The sequence below is a fragment of the Carcharhinus amblyrhynchos genome, chromosome 11, assembly GCF_965287045.1.
Source record: "Carcharhinus amblyrhynchos chromosome 11, sCarAmb.v2.hapA, whole genome shotgun sequence".
In the NCBI taxonomy this organism is placed as follows: domain Eukaryota; kingdom Metazoa; phylum Chordata; class Chondrichthyes; order Carcharhiniformes; family Carcharhinidae; genus Carcharhinus; species Carcharhinus amblyrhynchos.
The window spans coordinates 22,890,089-22,908,188 of record NC_137334.1 but is presented as its reverse complement, the minus strand read 5'-3'; the positions used below and the strand labels follow the sequence as shown (position 1 = coordinate 22,908,188).

The window sequence follows — 18,100 nt, the reverse complement described above, 5'->3', positions numbered from 1 at the left end:
GTGTGTCAGCCAACTGGACGGGGTTAGAACCATAGCAGTTCAAACTCTTGGGCTGGGGAAGCTATCACTTCATCCCCAAGAAGCGTAACACCGCCCCGCTGCGCCATCATTCATGTCAAACTTGTCTCAAACTTGTGCTGAAGGATATTAAACCAGTTCTGATGCCACTGCAGCTCCCTGAGGCTTACCACATGGGTCAGTACCATATGTGGCACCTTTTCAGCAATTATACACCTGGTAAATATTGATCGAGAGCACGTTGGAAGGGGAACAGTGCAAACTGCTGTTTGGAATCGGATTGATGATTACTCTGGATGTAAATATGGATGGGAAATGAGGGCAGTTTAAAGACTTTGGAATGCTTAGTTGTATCATTGGATCAGACACAAGTTCTGACGATAAGAGGTCCTGTGACAAATTCTTTTCCTACCTGTAGGGAAACCCCAGCAACGTGTGAATAAAGTTGATCTGCCTCTTCCCCCTCCCACCCCAGCAGGTCTGATGCATAACCTACATGCAAGTCTCCAATAAACTACCAGCGAAATTACAGATAGGTTCAACCCAAAATCTAGGACGGGGACCTGCACCCAGCTTAACAGATCAGTACTGCCTCTCACTATAACAGGCCGCACCCCACTGGCCATGGGGCCGTCCGCCTGAGGTAGCTTGCATTTTAACATAAACACTACAGCACAAACAGACCCTTCGGCCCACAAGCTGCGCCAATCATATCCCTACCTACCAGGCCTATCTATAACCCTCAATCCCATTAAATCCCATGTACTGATCCAGAAGTCTCTTAAAAGGCCCCAATGCATTCGCCTCCACCACCACCGATGGCAGCCGATTCCACTCACTCACCACCCTCTGAGTGAGAAACTTACCCCGACAACATTTTGTTGAAGACTTTCCGTTCTGACAAACAGGGATGATGGAAAAGAGAGATTGTAATTATCGGATATATGTCGTGCATTAAGATGCTGCGAATATATAATCATACCCAGTCAGAATGCAGCCACCAAAGATATTTTATCTTTTTGGCTAACTGGCTATTTGCTGATGGAAGAGATACAGATTTTAACCCATTTATGAGTTGCCCACTGTGCATGGGGACCTCGCCTTGTAATATCGCCCACCCAACTTGGGGTGGTTATATTTCAAACATTTACTTCTGTGAACCACACTGAATTGTAACTAGCATCTTCTGGAGGCACAAAAATCACCAAAACTTCTGTCCTGGCCGCTGCAGCTCTGATATAAAAACACAGTTGGGTGAGTATCTCTTTTTATTCTGCAGTTTTTGTTTTACCTCGTGTGTTTGACATAGTCCCTGCCTCCACGCTGCCCTGCCTCATCTCCACCTCCCTTCAACTTGCCTCAGGGAATGAGGGGGCAGAGCAGCTCAAACCGGTTTGTCTCCACTCTTTACGTGTACACCATACTCTCTCCCAGTCACCATGGAACGAAACTACAGAGGCCTCTGGAGTGTCAGTTGTCAAGCCTGGCTGTTGTAATTGTTTGTGTTGACAAAGCGGGGAGGACTAAATGAATGGATGTATTATCTCCTCTGAATTACTCAGTGACATTTAATCTACCCCGCGAGGTTCCTCATTGTAGCTTTCTTCACTTTGATCTCATGGTTGCAGCATTTTTAAACATGTTTTTGAAGAATTATTTGATCAGCGTTACAAGTCAGCTTGCCATTCATAGAATCTACAATGCAGAAGGAGGCCATTTGGCCCATCGAGCCTGTACCGACTCTTGGACAACAATCCTACCCAGGCCCAATTCCATCACTCCAAGTATTTACCCTGCTAATCCCCTTACTTTACCCATCTTTGGACACTGAGGGGCAAATTAGCATGGCTAATCCATCTAACCTGCACATCGTTGTAGTGTGGGAAGAAACTAGAGCACCTGGAGGAAACCCCCGCAGATACAGGGAGAATGTGCAGACTCTGCACAGAAGTCACCTGAGGCCTGAATTGAACCCAGGTCCCTGGCGCTATGAGGCAGCAGTGCTAACCACAATATCACCATACCACCTAAAATTGTTGACTCTCACACTAAAATGAGCTGCTTAGACCGGTCTTCATTATAGATTCGTAGAATCCTACACTGCAGAACGAGGACATTTAGCTCATTGAGCCTGCACCGACCATAATCCCACCCAGACCCTAACCCCATAGCCCCATGCATTTACCCTAGCCAGTCACCATGACACTAAGGGTCAATGCACCTAACCGCACATCTTTTGAGTGTGGGAGGAAACTGGAGCATCCAGACGAAACCCACACAGACACAGGGAGTACATGTAAACCCCACACAACAGTGACCAAAGCCAGGAATCGAACCTGGGTCCCTGGCACTGTGAGGCAGCAGTGCTAACCACTGTGCCACCATGGCCAATCTTCTCTATTGGGTGGTATTTACAACTCATACACCCACCACCCTAGACAAGCAGAACAAACCACTTTCTTCACAGGCATTTCAGCGTTGTCATAAGCAAAACAGAATTGTGAAGTCATCCTGATACAGAAGAAAGCTATTCAGCCAATCGAACCCAGGGCAGCCCTTTGCAGAACAATCCAGCCCGTTTCGTTTCTCTGCATGGTGGCACAGTGGTTAGCACTGCTGCCTCAGTGTCAGGGACCCAGGTTCGATTCCTGGCTTGGGTCGCTGTCTGAGCAGAGTCTGTACGTTCCCCCCGTGTCGGCGTGGGTTTCCTCCAGGTGCTCTAGCTTCCTCTTGCACTCCAAAGGTTAGGTGGATTGGCCATGCTAAATTGCCCCTTAGTGTCAGGGAGCTTAGTAGATAAGTTCCTTGGGGTCATGGGGAAAGGGCCTGGGTGGGATTGTGGTCGGTGCAGGCTTGATGGACCAAATGGCCTCCTTCTGCCCTGTAGGATTCTATGATCTATCCTGCATGTTTAATTTGCTCAAGTGCTCCAGTTCAAAATCATGGACCAGTTCCACACACTCATGGTTAATAGGATGAACTAGCCATAATGGACAGACCTTTGAGTCACTCAACAAGCAGAAATGCAAGTGATTGTAAAGTTTTCCCCTTTGTTGTGTTCATGATCCTGCAGTGATAGCTTTCTCACTTTGCACAGATGAGCAGGTAAGGTTGGGTCTGATTGGGAGGACCACATTGAACAAGTGGTGCCTTGCGCTTTGCATTTGATTGTTTGAATGTATTTCTGACTATTATTTGGAGTGTGAGTTGGGTAGGTAGAGTAAGCAGATTGCTCAGGCACGCTTAGCCTATATCAGTTGGCTCAGCTGTGGTCCATTTGGTGGAACGCTCACTTCTGAGTCACCAAGCTTTCAGCTTCAAGACCCTGTCTCCAGTGTTTGGCCATACAAATCCGGGCTGGTGTTCCAGTTCAGTACCGAGGGAATACTGCACTGTTGGCGGAGCTGTCTTTTCGGTGATGTGAGGCCCCACCTGCCTGCTCAGGTGGATCTCATGTCACCATGTTGAGTTCTCCATGATGCTCTGATCAAAAATCCAGTTATCTGGGTCGTTATCACATTGCTGTGTGTGGGATGTTGCTGTGCCCAAGTTGGCTGCTCTGTTTCCCTTATTACTGAGGTGACCGCACTTCCAAAATAATTCAGTGGCAGCAGAGCGCTTTCTTTCTTTGGACATACGCCCAACAAACGGTGATCTCATGTAACAAAGGTCCCTGAGGCAGCAGAACAAGTAAATGAGATGGTTAAGAAAGCATATGGGATACTTGCTTTTATTAGCTAGGGAGTAGAATACAAAAGCGTTAGGTTATGATGGAGCTGTATAAGATGCTGGTCAGGTCAAAGCTAGAGTACTGTGTGCAGTTCTGATCGCCGTGCTATAGGAAGGAAGCGATTGCACCAGGATGTGATCTGGGCTGGAGTGTTCCAGCTATGAAGAGAGGCTGGTTAGGCTGGGGTTGTTTTCCTGGGAGCAGAGAAGGCTGAGGCAGGACCTGATGAAGGTGTATAAAATGACGAGAGACATGGGGTAGTGGGAGAGGAACACTTCCCCTTACTAGAGGGTCAATAATCAAGGGCATTGGGTTTAAGGGAAGGGGGCAGGAGATTTGGAGGGGATTTGAGGAAATACCTTTTCACCCAGAACATAGTGGGAGTCTGGAACTCACTGCCTGAAGGAATGGTGAGATGGAAACCCCTCACAACATTTAAGAAGTATTTAGATGAGCACTTGAAACGGCCTAGCATACAAGGCTACCAAGCGAGTGCTGACAATGGGATTAGAAAAGATAGGAGCTTGATGACCACATGAAGACGATGGGCTGAAGGGCCTCTTTCTGTGCTGTGAAGCTCTGAGTGGGACGAACTGGATTGCTGTTGGTATGAGTCAGCACAGATTCGATAGGTCAAGTGGCCTCCTGTATCGTTATCTATATTACATAATTATACAAATGCCATCCAGGGATTGCAGTGGCATCATACCCAAGATGGTTTCATTATATCCTGGTGTTGTATGATCTCTCTAATTCAGTTGCAGTGATGGCCATAGTGGACTACACAAAGTCAGTTGAAAGCCTTGTATTGTAACTATATGTTGTTGCTGTTAAGCTTACACTGACAGCGAGAAGCTGGAACTGCTCCTCTGGAGCATCCCAAGGGACCCGCTTCAGAAGATGTTTATCTTCCTCAACAGCAACAGGATGCAAGGTCCTGGGAGTGTAAAGCTTCTTTGCGTGGCCTGCTCAAATGAATAGCTAACCTTTTAGTCTTTGATGGAATTTGCATTTCAATCCTGTGATATCAGTCACAAATTGTAACGCTGGAATGGAAATTCCAATAACAGATATAATCAGCAGATTTATTTCATCCAGCATCTATATTACCAGCGGTGTCCCCCAGGGATTGGGTCTGAAATCTGCTAACCTCTTCATTAATGACACAGGCACTGGTGATTGCGGTTAATGCCAAAATCTGAGCGAGGGGGGAAGCACATGCAAGAATGCAACCAAAGATTTAGTTGGGCTAAGCGAGTTCGTCACCTCACGCCCAATAGTATATTACATCAGTCAAGCCACATACACAAAGATAGTGAAAATGGCTGAGAGGGGAAAAGATCTTGGTGTGACTGCGTCATGCTCAGTGTACAGAAAATGTTACTGAAGCCAACAGGTCCAATGTCCAAAAACCAGCACCCTCAACACAGAGACTTCTGTGTTACAAATTTTAATATAGAAACATAGAAGATAGGGGCAGGAGGAAGCCATTTGGCCCTTCAAGCCTGCTCCGCCATTCATCATGATCATGGCTGGTCATCCAATTTGATAGCCTAATCCTGCTTTCCCCCCATAACCTTTGATCCCATTCACTCCAAGTGCTACATCCAGCCACCTCTTGAATACGTTTAATGTTTTGGCATCAACGACCTTCCTGTGGGAATGAATTCCACAGACTCACCTCAGAAGAAATGTCTCCTTACCTCCATCCTAAATGGTCTAACCTGAATCCTCAGACTGTGACCCCTGGTTCTAGATTCCCTCACCATTGGGAACATCCTCCCTGCATCTACCCTGTCTAGTCCTGTTAGAATTTTATAAGTTTCTATGAGATTCTCCCACCCCCCACATTTGTCTAAGCTTCAGTGAAAAAATCCTAATCTAGTCCATCTGTTTTCATACATCAAACCCACCATCCCTGAAATCAGCCTGGGAAATCCTCGCTGCACTCACTTGAGAATAAGAACCCTCCTTCCTCAGAAAAGGAAACTGCACGCGATACTCTAGGTGTGGCCTCACCAACAACATATCCCTGCTCCTGTACTCGAAACCTCTCACAATGAAGGCCAACATGCCATTTGCCATTTTTTTACCACCTGTATCTGCATGTTTACATCCTCCCAGATTTTAGATTACTGAAGTCGGGTTGGAGTAGGCCAGTGATGAAGATGAGAATCTTAGTTTTAAGATTCTAATGCAGCAAGAGGTTGTTCCATCTTTCTGTTTCCAAGGTCGGCTGTTGCTCTGAGCCATCTGTATAAATCTGCAATCTTTCTCTGTGTGGTGAGCTCTTCATAGCTAATAATCAGTGAGGGTGTCAGCAATACTGTTCAATGGTGGCAATGATTTCAAGGATGAATGAAGAGATTCCTCCCAGGAATGAAGAGCTTGTCGCATGAGAAACGGTTGAGGACTCTGGGTCTGTACTTGTTGGAGTTTAGAAGGATGAGGAGGGATTTTATTGAAACTTACAGGATACTGCGAGGCCTGGATAGAATGGACGTGGAGAGGAAGTTTCCACTGGTAGGGAAAACTAGAACCAGAGGGCACAACCTCAGGCTAGAGGGACGATCCTTTAAAACAGAGATGAGGAAGAATTTCTTCACCCCGATAGTGGTGAATCTGTGGAATTCTTTGCCGCAGAAGGCTGTGGAGGTCAGGTCTTTGAGTGTCTTTAAGACAGAGATAGATAGGTTCTTGATTAATAAGGGGATCAGAGGTTTGGGGAGAAGGTAGGACAATGCAGACGAGAAAAATATCAGCCATGATTGAATAGCAGAGCAGATGCAATGGGCCATTTGGCCTAATTCTGCTCCTATGCCGTATGGTCTTACAGTCTTATGAGAGTTCTGCAAGCTCCCATGCAGCCACATATGTTATTGCAAAGAACGTTTCCTTTTTTTTTTGTCCATCCATTCCCTGCTCTGTGTGCTCAGAGAGCAATGTTCAGTTTGCAGAAATCCCGGTTTTCAGATAGTCGGATTTGGCAAACTATGTACCTGTGTCCAATTAGTGGATTGTGTGAATGGAGCTTTTCATTAGAAATCAAAGGACGTTATTTTGACATTGTAGAGATGACTGGTCTTCAGGGAAGGAAATCTGCCATCCTTATCCAGCCTGGCCTAAATGTGAGTCCAGATCCACAGCAACGTTGTTGACTCTTAAATGCCCTCAGGGATGGGCAGTAAATGCTGGCCCAGCCAGAGACACCCATGAATAAAATGAAAAAAAAATTTAGCCTGAATACAGGACCCAGTGTTGACCTCCCAGTCCTCACTTCACATTACTGGTGAATATGTTGACACTTCATAAGGTCCAGAAGAGAGAAACATAGATACCAGAATCAGGAGGAGGCCATTTGGCTCTTTGAGCCTGCTCCACCATTCATTTTGACCATGACTAATCATTAAGTTCATCACTTTCATCCTACCATCTCTCACCCCACCCCCAAATATCTCTTGATTTTTTTAGCCCGTGAAGAACAAATACCGAGCTACCTGGTCCAAAAACCTTGCTGTGTTTCCATAGAAACACAAAGGTGTGTGCAGTTCCGCCGCCCTTTTATAGAAAGAATATTATTAAACTAGAAAGAATGCAGAAGAGATTAACGCGAATACAACAAGGATTTGATGGTTTGAGTTATAAGAAGAGGCTGGATAGACTGGGAGTTTTTTTCTCTGGAGCGTAGAAGGCTGAGGGGTGACCTAATAGAGGTCTATAAAATAATCAGAGGCAGAGATCAGCTGGATAATCAATATCTTTTCCCAAAGGTAGGGGAGCCTAAAATTAGAGGTCATAGGTTTAAGATGAGAGGGAAGAGATACAGAAGTGTCCAGAGGGGCAATTTGTTTCAGGGCGGTGACTATCTGGAACAAGCTGCCAGAGATAGTGGTAGAGGCGGGTACAATTTTTGTCTTTTAAAAAACATTTAGACAGTTACGTGGGTAAGATGGGTATCGAGGGATATGGGCCAAATGCGGGCAATTGGGACTAGCTTAGTGGTTTAAAAAAAGGGCAGCATGGACAAGTTTCCATGCTGTAAACCTCTGACTCAACGAGGTGACTGTTTGAGGTCTATAACATAATGATTGTGTTCCTATTGATGAGTCATTCCAGTTTAGCAGGTTTAAGAGGATTGGATGTGTTCAAGATTGCAAGAGGAAAGGTGAACGTTAGGTGGCTTTTTTCCTAGGAAGAATAGCAATTCTCTGGAATTATTGCATGCTGGGTGTTGACTCTCTTCAAGAGGAAGTTGGGAGACTAGTTCCTGACTGGGGCAGAGACCGCATTGCGGAGAAGGTTGTTATGAATAACACATGGCTCAACATTGGCTCAATCACCCAAGGAAGTTGGAGAGGAATTTTCCTGAGTATTTTTAGTCATGAGTATTTATCCTCTGTTTGTTAGCTCTCCCAGGAGACTGGACGACTGCAGGGAAGTGGGTATCAGGGGAGGAAATATTTAAGTCCATGATGTTGTGTGGTGTGGGCAGGATGGACCTGTTGGCCTTTCCCTGTCCACCTGTGTTTTTATCTCATTTACAGCTGGTGAACCTTTCCTTTTCTGTTGTCCACAGGCCTTGTTGAAGCTGGACTGCCAGGGTTTGGTGGCCAGGCTCATCCAGGACTTTGTGCTCCTCACCACTGCTGTTGAAGTGGCCCCGAGATGGCGGGAGCTGGCTGAGAAACTGGCCAAGGTTTCCAGGCAACAGATGGACGCTTACGAAGCTCCCCACCGCGACAAGAATGGGGTCGTTGAAAGTGAGGTGAGGTTATATCGCCTGCGCCGGTACGGGACAGCACAGCCTGGGTCAGTGCACACAATCTGAAGTTTAGACAGTAGCATTGTACCAACCTACATCCCAATTCCCACTTTTCAAAAGCTGTTCCTGGTGGATCAGAACAAACAAGGTTCCACATTTTTCTTTCAGTGTTCTGACAGTTGCGAAGCATTTTAGCTTCATGTTATCTGATTATCAAATCATCAGTGGAAATGTTTATTTTTAATTTGCTTTATTGAAAACCCTTTATGGTTTGCCTCCCAATAGACTGACCCACTCTCTTCCCAATATCACTTTTCCTTCACATTTAAACCAGCTCTCCCTAATGTTACATTGTTCCGCAGGTTTCAGGACAGATGTTGCCTCTCTCCAACTCCAGGCGATAGTGGTTACAGCACAGGAGGAGGCCATTTGGCCCATCGTTTTTATAGTAAGAGGCTTCCTGTAAGAGCTACATAGGAACATAGGAATTAGGAGCAGAAGTAGGCAAATTCAGTCTACTTGTGACTAATAGATAAACTTTTTTGCTTCATTTTTATTCAGCCCTCGGAGCCTGCTCTGACATTCAGTCAGATCATGGCTGATTTCTTTCTGGTCTCAAATCCTCTCCCCCACGCTTTCCTCATAGTCTGGAAGTCTTTTCACTCAGATGATTTGACAATTTCCTTTTGAGAGACAGGATTGAACCCGCCTCCTGGCAATCTCAGCGCAAACTCGGTCCTAACCACTCATTGTGTAGTCTCATTCTACCTACTCATTGTGTAGGTAGAAGCAGAGAGATTATTTCCACTTAGTATGGAAACAAGAACTAGAGGGCGCAGTCTTCAAAATACAGGGGAGTCAATTTAGAACAGAGTTGAGGAGGAACTTCTTCTCCCAGAGGGTAGTGAATCTTTGGAATTCTCTGCCCATTGAAGCAGTGGAGGCTACCTCGTTAAATGTGTTTAAGTCACAGGTAGATAGATTTTTGACCAATAAGGGAATTAAGGGTTATGGGGAGCAGGCAGGTAAGTGGAACTGAACCACTATCAGATCAGCCATGATCTTATTGAATGGCGGGGCAGGCTCGAGGGGCTAGATGGCCTACTCCTGTTCCTACTACTTGTGTTCTTATGTAGTCAAGTTTTTCCTCCTCCAGCCATTGGCAGTTTTGCCACTCAGGTTAAACAGGTGTCCTCTGGTTCACACCCTATGCCAATGGGAACAATTTCTCTTCCTGCTTTCTCTGTCTCAGTCCCTCATAATGTTGAACATCTCAATCAAACCTCTCCACTTCTTTGTCTCCAAGAAAAACAGCCCTAATTTATCCAATCTGTCCACATTATAGGGAGGTGATGGCCTAGTGGTATTATCACCAGACTATTAATCCAGAAACTCAGCTAATGTTCTGGGGACCTGGGTTCAAATCCTGCTACGGCAGATGGTGTAATTTGAATTCAGTAAGTCTGTTTTGCAGATTGTGCACACTTCCCCTACTCCAGAGTGGAGAGGAAGGCAAATCAGGACCAGTGGTCTGTTTGGAATTCTCTCATTCCAAGGAAAATCAGCCTCTCAGACGTCCTCAATATGGACTGACAGAAGCTTCGCCTGGGGCTTGGGATTTAAAAGTTTTCACGTTTTGAAGGAGACCCTGTCCCCCTCCAATCCCCGGTCTGAATGTAATCCAGTTCACAACTTCCCTCAGTCTGCATCACAAGCTGCACTGTATGCCTTCAGCCCTGCATCAAAAGCAGGAATAAATTATCACAAGTTCTTCCCACTCCATCTCTAAATAGGAAGCAGTGACATCAGTATGAGCACAGGATGACCAGACTTGAGAACACCGTTACCAAGGTGGTGGGCAGCAGTAATTGACGGAGTGCATGTGAGAGAAAGTAGAGTAGAGTTTACTAGTCACAAATAGGCTGACATTAACACTACAGTGAAGTTGCTGTTAAAATCCTCTAGTCATCACACTCCAGTGCCTGTTCAGGTACGCTGAGGGAGAATTTAGCATGGCCAATCCATGTAACCAGCATGTCTTTCAGACTATGGGTGGAAACCAGAGCACCCGGAGGAAACTCACGCAGACACAGGGAGAATGTGCAAACGCCAGCCAGACAGTGACACAAGCCAGGAACCACTGTGCCACTGTACGGCCTGGAAACAGAGAAAAGAAATGAAACACTGCAAAAGTGGAATGAATGAAGATATGTTTATTTTCTTGAAGATTGTGGCACTTGCACAGGAGAATGTTAAAAGTTTTTGAGTTGCCCTCTTTTACACCCACTATTGACTGCTCTATCTGATGCAGCTGTGTTTAGCCTTGCTAAACAGCAATAGACAAACAGCCATTACTGAGTTCCATCCAGCTGTTGTTGGGATGAGCTAATGTGTGAGGCTTGGTTATATATAGATGGTTCTTTGTTGATGATCTGACTAGGAGCCCTCTTTTCAGTGCAAGGCCATCCCAGGGCAAGGCTAAAACAAGTTTATGTTTGGCCAACGCCATTCATCACCCGGATAGTTTCACTTGTGAATAAGAATGAATAATGTTAGCCAGACCTCCCCTATTTCTCCTGGCCGCTTTAACAAGTGCATCTGCCAGTCACAAAGAGTGAGAGATTCCTCAAGCTCAGAAAAGCTGACATTCCAAACAGGCTAGTACCAATTACGCACTGATAGATGGGAAAGTACTATCACCACATTGTACATAATAAGGTCACAGAAACGGCTAGTTAATCATTGTTTTATGATGTTAATTGCAACATTGTATCTTAAACCACGGAAAAGCACCTTCCTACTGCATCTGATCTGTGTGACACAAAAAGAACGTTGTAAGAAGTCTCACAACACCAGCTTAAAGTCCAACAGGTTTATTTGGAATCGGGAGCTTTTTGGAGCACTGCTCCTTCATCAGGTGACTTGTCTAACTATTGGACTTTAACCAGGTCTTGTGAGATTTCTTACTGTGCCCATCCCAGCCTAAACACCGGCATCTCCACATCACGACAAAGAAACATTGGTCACAGTCTGTTCGGAGACTGCATGTTCTCCCTTTATCTGCTCGAGTTGCCTCCGTAAGCTCTGGTTTCCTCCCACAGTCTGAAAGATGTGCTAGTTAGGTGCATTGGCCGTGCTAAATTCTCCTCAGTGTATCTGAACAGGTGCCAGAGTGTGGCGACTAGGGGAATTTCACAGTAACTTCGTTGCAGTGTTAATGTAAGCCTACTGTGACACTAATAAATAAACTAAAAAAAACAAATGGGAGCCAAATTAAGGTCAGCCTTTGTGCTGTTGTGTCCAGTAGTAATTCCAGTGTTTCAGCCAAAGTTATCTTGACGCCCCAGAGAATCACGATTGCTGTATTTTTCAATCCAGCAGATACACAGTGATATTACACCTTGTGACACATCTATCTGAATTACAGAGACGAGAGGAACAGGGAGTGCTATATCAGAAAAATAAATGTACTCTGGCTGCTTGAGAAATTTAATTTGAATAATGAATTTAACCCTATGTATTTAAAATTGAGAAAATTGAAATCTTTGATTTGATTTATTATTGTTACATGTATTAACATACAGTGAAAAGTATTGTTTCTTGCTTGTTATACAGACAAAGCATACCGTTCATAAAGAAGGGAAGGAGAGACTGCAGAATGTAGTGTTACAGTCATAGCTAGGGTGTAGAGAAAGATCAATTTAATGCGAGGTAGGTTCATTCAAAAGTCTGACAGCAGCAAGGAAGAAGCTGTTCTTGAATCGATTGGTACATGACCTCAGATTTTTGTATCTTTTTCCTGATGGAAAACGTTATTATTAAAGCAATATATTTGACTGGAGTGTTTCCTCTCCACCATCCTATTTCCACAAATATGTAACGCTGATATAGAATCATTGCAGCACAGAAAGAGGCCATTTGATCCCTTGTGTTGGTGCTGGCTCTCTGCAAGAGCAATTTACCTAGTGCTTTTCCACTGCCTTTCCCCCATTGGCCCTGCAAATGTTTCCTCTTCAGATAACAACCCAATCGTCTTCCAAAAACCAGGATTCAATCTGTCTCCATCATACACACTCAGGACAGAACATTCCAGGTCATCACTCACTGCAGGAAGAAATCTTTCCCCCATGTCTCCATCGCTTCCTCTCCCAACAATCTCAGATCTGGGTGCTCTGGTTCCCGATCCTTCTGCCACTGGCAACACTTTCTCCCCCTCTACTCCTACAGCCCCCCTCATACTCGATGGTATCTCAGCAGGTGTCTGGAGAGGTCAGCCAATTGAAATTCGAATCATGTAGATAGCAGCACTGCTACCTCACAGTGCCAGGGACCCGGGTTCAATTCCCTGCTTGGGTCACTGTCTGTGTGGAGTCTGCACCCTTGCCTGCATGGGTTTCCTCCGGGTGCTCCAGTTCCCTCCCACAGTCCAAAGATGTGCAGGTAGATGGATTGGCCGTGCTAAATTGCCCCTTAGTGTCCAAAGATGTGTAGGTTAGGAAGATTACGGTGGTAAATACATGGGGTTATGGTGGGATGGGTTGCTCTGTCGGAGAGTCAGTGCAGACTCAATGGGCCAAATGCCTTGCTTCTGCACTGTAGAAATTGTATGTTTCTAGGGTGGGGTTAGCATTGCAGAGTTTTGCTTGTTGACTGTTGAGTAGTATTTAAACAAAACTTCTACTCAGGAGATTGAAGGGAGGGGGGCTGGATGGAGTCTCTGACAGGGTGGGTGATGTAAGGAAAACATGTGGGAGAATATTTCAGCTTAAAGCATTTCCAATCCGCATTCTCGGATTCTCGTATTGGGACATTTCATTACATTAAAGACACTATACAAATGTAGGTCGTTGTTGAGGGATTCGGAGCCAAACTTATCCTGTCTCTATTCAAGGGTATCACAGAGAGGCTGGGCAGAAACCTGGCGTTACTTAGTACCTTCTTCTATTCCTCAGTTACCTGACACACTGGGTGTTGGATTTCAGAGTCATTCAGCACCCTAGGGTGCAGTGCAGCTGGACAGAATCATTTCACATTCTAGGTGCAGTAGAGCTGGACAGTCATTCAGCGTCCTAAGGTGTAGTACAGCTGGACAGAGTCATTTAGCACTGCAGGGTGAATACAGCTGGACTAAGCAATGTGAGTTTGTGACAAGTAACCAATTTGTCAAAGTCTGGCAGTTCTCACAGCACAGTGAACTGCTTTGGTCATAGAATCCCCACAGTGCAGAAAGAGAGCATTCAGCCCATCAAGTCTGCACTGACCACAATCCCACCCCGGCCGCTTTCTCGTAACCCCACACGTTTACGCTAGCTAGTCCCCCTGACATTAAGGGGCAGTTTAGCATGGTCAGTCCACCTAACCCACGCATTTTTGGACTGTGGGAGGAAACTGGAGACCCAGAGGAAATCCACACAGACACAGGGAGAATGTGTAACTCCACACAGACAGTGACCCAAGCCGGGAATTGAACCTAGGTCCCTGACGCTATGAGGCAGCAGTGTTAACTGCAGTGCCACCGTGCTGACTGGTCACTTTCAGTCTGACATTTTTGGAGGCTGATTCTTTCCAGTTCTGGATCGGGACATGCAGTCACTGTGAATTTACTCCCAATCTGGATTTTTAGAATTAATTATGCAGTCAACAACTTCATAGCACTTTTTCAAATTCATTCATGGGATGGGCAATAAATGCTGGCCCATCCCTGTGGGCATTTAAGGGTCAACCACATTGCTGTGGCCCTGGAGTCACATGTAGGTCAGACCAGGTAAGGACGGAGATTTCCTTCCCTGAAGGACATTAGTCAGCCATCAATTGACAATGGTTTCATGGTCAGATAGTTTATTGAATTAAAATTCCACCATCTGCCGTGGCAGGATTTGAACCCAGGTCCCCAGAACATTATCTTGGGTCTCTAGATTTCTAATCTAGTGACAATAGCACGGTGCCACTGCCTCCCCACGTAACTGACACAGGAGAAAAGGGTCAATGTTGGCAAGCACTCCCTTGTTACATAGAGAAGAATTATTGGCAGTGTGATTGTACCTGATTCAGACAAACTCTGCACTTTGGAAAGCTTATCCGCTCGCTGCCTGGGGTCTCCTGCAGTGGATCAGGCACAGGGCTTGGCAAGGTAACACTGATCATATACAGATCCTAAACAATCGATAGAGCTGGAGGATGCAGCAAAGGTGACCAAATGGGAGTGCCCTTAGCCAGTGGAAGACTTTGTGTGTCTCTTGCAGTGTTAACGGGTGCTGTGTAAATGCCAGTGGTGGTTGTTGTACAGGGCTAACTGGTTTGTCCTCTCTCCAGGCCATGTGGAAACCTGCCTATGACTTCCTGCTGACCTGGAGTGCGCAGATTGGAGACAGTTACAGGGATGTGATTCAGGAACTGCACCTGGGCCTCGACAAGATGAGGCACCCCATTACCAAGCGCTGGAAACACTTGACGGGGACCCTGATCCTGGTCTACGCCCTGGAGATCCTCCGAGCTGCCGCCTTCAGCCCTCCCGACCAGGACGACATTGCCATTTGACCTGGGCCTTCCCGATTTCTGGCAAGGGAGGACGTGGAGCATGCCAGCAACGAGGCCAAGAGTGACTGGAAGATTATTATTTTTGCCTTGAATGACTCGAGCCTTTTGGAGTTAATTTCTCTCGAGACCCTCCTGCTGCACTAATAGACCCTTAAAGACTTGGAATACTGTGGGGCTTTCTGTGTTGCACAGGGTCTCGGCTGTTATATCCCACTGTGTTCAAACTATTGCTGTCAATAGCAAAGTTCAGCCTAGCTCCCAGGAGTTTAAGTGCCACCTTGTTTTGTGACCTAGGAATGAATTCTGATAGCACACACAATCGAATGATATATGGGGAGGGAGGGAAATGGGGGAATTCACCATTGGGTTTTAATAAGCAACATTTTAACTAAATCCTGTTTAATGTTTTTGAAGCGATAAAATTGTGCTTTCGTGTAAGGAGATGCTAAACTTTCACTGCATGCTTTCTGCCTTTTAAATAGCACTATTTTTTGGTACTATTTTTAATCGTGTCAAAAGTCAGAATAATATTTTATTTGGAATTTCCAGAGTTATTCTTCAGCCCATATCTTCAGTAACTGACTGAATGTAGATTTTAAGCTTTGTAAATACAGCAGAAATCTTAACTACCTCAGGTACGCCACGTCTCCCGAGTCCACATTAATCACAAAAACCTCCCCCCATGCCACACCTTCCCTCGCATTAGAAAACCCCTGTGTGTTGGTCAGCTATGTGCTGACCCCGATCTGACCTGCCTGCGTGCTCTGCCTGACGAGACACCAAGTTGGAAGGGCTGCAGAGGGAGGCTGGGACATGTTGAGACATGCTTGCACTTTGAGATGGGCTACTTACTGGGTCTCAGCTATTGCGTTCTGCAGCATTGGCAAACCCGCTGTGAAGTGCCATTCAAAACGCTCAACAGTTGCCAAGCAAAGGCAGTGTTTTCTCTCCAGCTTCAAGTAGCAAAGCTTTGGGTTTTTATAAAGTGAATGGAAGTATCGCTGGTCACTGGGGGGGGTAAGAGTGGGGGAGAAGATTCAACACATTGGTAGGTGGAAATACTGAGAGAATACAAATCAGTGCATTGAACACAAAGAGATCCTTGTGCATCTCCCCCCTCGGTCATCTCCCTTCCATTACACACTTCACCGTTCTTTAGTTCACCCACTGCTGCTGCCAAGGATGTATTTTATTTGGAATTTCCGGTCTGAAGGTCGCAATTTCTAAACAGTTTTTAAATGAGGCATGCGGTGGGGGGAATGGGTTACTCAAAACTTTTGGGTTGTCGCAGTTGGCGGAACCCTTACTGCCTGAAGTTGCAGGTCAGATTTAAATGTAAAGGTTTCGGGCTCGTGTGGCACTCTTTACTAACCAAAATCGGACTGATTCAATTGTTAATCATTTCCAACAATATGGACTGGACTGATTGGCGTCAGCGAGACTGCCAGCAAAGCATGGGATGGTGAAGACTTGGGGATTGTTCTAAGGGGGAACTGAAAGTGCAGAATTTAAAGAATTCTCTCATTCACTGGCCAAGAATAAGATTAATATTAATGCTGTTGGAGCACACTGCATTAACTGGCAATAAGTGGGGTTCATTGGACGGGGAATATCCCACTCTGGTCTTAACTTTAGACACATTTAGTCACTCAGTTCAGGAAGTTTGAGTAGCGAATATTCCAGCTGAACTGGCACCATAATTTTTTTTAATGCCCTTTCCTTTTTGTTGCTCTGCTTTACAAACCTGTACCTAACTGAAACATACCCCTCTCTCTCACTCTCAGCTGGTGTGATAAGAGAAGCATGTCAACTTCACCCTCTGGCTGGCATGTTTGGAATTTCCTTCAAAGATTTTGCCCTTCACATTGCTAACATGTAGGGTCACACGCATGCAGCAATGCTGCATGTCATTCCCACGCACCCTATTCTATGAGAGGTGTATTGGCTACATTAGAAGGCAGTGTTCAAAATACATTTCCCTGCTGGTCTCCAATTGGAACCTGGAAGTCTGCGCAAAGTCTCCCTTTGTTCCAATCAGTGGTTGTTCCCTAGTGGCCATCGGTGTGGGGCAGCTTTCGTAGAACACTTCTAAAGGAAAAAAAGACTGAGCTTTCAAACTCCAGCTTCTGTACTTTTGTCTGAATGTATTTAGCGTTGGAATTGAGGTTAAAAACTGACGTCCAGAAGTTGTATGATCCTTCTTGTTCTCTTGACTGGGGAATCTATTAATATTTGCAGACAGACTTCTTAAAATGGTTCTGGATATCGATGTAGGATCTAAGTGACACTCATCTTGGTGTGAACTCCAGTTAATGGTGACTTCAGGAATTAATATGCAGCGGGTGACAATTTTAAAATATATTTTAATTTAGCCCCATACTTTAACAAAGCCTTCACATATCTGAACACTAAACATTGATTTTTTTTCTAAGAAAGCTAATTGTTAAATTAAAGAAATGATGACACTACACTGAACGCTTCATAGTTTGAGATTTGTAAAGGAAATTTGTACATTCACAAATATTGATTTATAAGTAATGTACAATACGCTTATTAGAATTACAATCACAATGACTTTATCACTGGTGCTTTTCAAATAACCCGCACTAGTGTTCATTCACAACTTGAACCATTTGACTGTGTGACATTCCCTGCTAGAACATTAACTCGAAGCACGATAAACATTTTGCACAGTCTCCTTTCCTGGGATCTGCTTTCAAAGCACTTTGTAATTTAAATTCATGCCCCCTGAGTCCATTGATCTGGCTGAGCAAGTAATGTTATAAGTTCCCTTCTTCATTGACATGAGTTACTTCTCACTCCTCTGGGCTTGCTGTTTCCGTTTTATCCAGACTAACCTGGTGTTTATTGTGAACCCACACTTGGAGTATGCTTCATCTTTGAATTGTCGGTGAATGTGCTTGCCGAACAGGCTGGATTTGGATCAGAATTACATGTTCCCACTAATCTCTATGATCAGATTGACCTGACCCTACAGAAAAATTGTCCCTTTGACATTTTGAGAGTGTTGTTATACTGCAGATCTTTAGCTT

The 18,100-nt window shown here is 45.1% G+C and overlaps 1 protein-coding gene across 2 annotated transcripts in view; it reads left to right on the top strand.

Moving 5' to 3' along the window:
• LOC145349981 (SH3 domain-binding protein 4-like) overlaps positions 1–16,933 on the top strand; it is a 90,486-nt gene extending 73,553 nt beyond the window's left edge. For both annotated transcript variants that reach the window (XM_080198760.1, XM_080198761.1), the window contains exons 4-5: positions 8,325–8,513; positions 14,823–16,933. In XM_080198760.1, coding sequence (XP_080054886.1) covers positions 8,325–8,513; positions 14,823–15,047 — 414 coding nt within the window. In that variant the 3' untranslated portion in view covers positions 15,048–16,933. The remainder of the gene's footprint in view (positions 1–8,324; positions 8,514–14,822) is intronic.
• Positions 16,934–18,100: the final 1,167 nt, after the last annotated feature.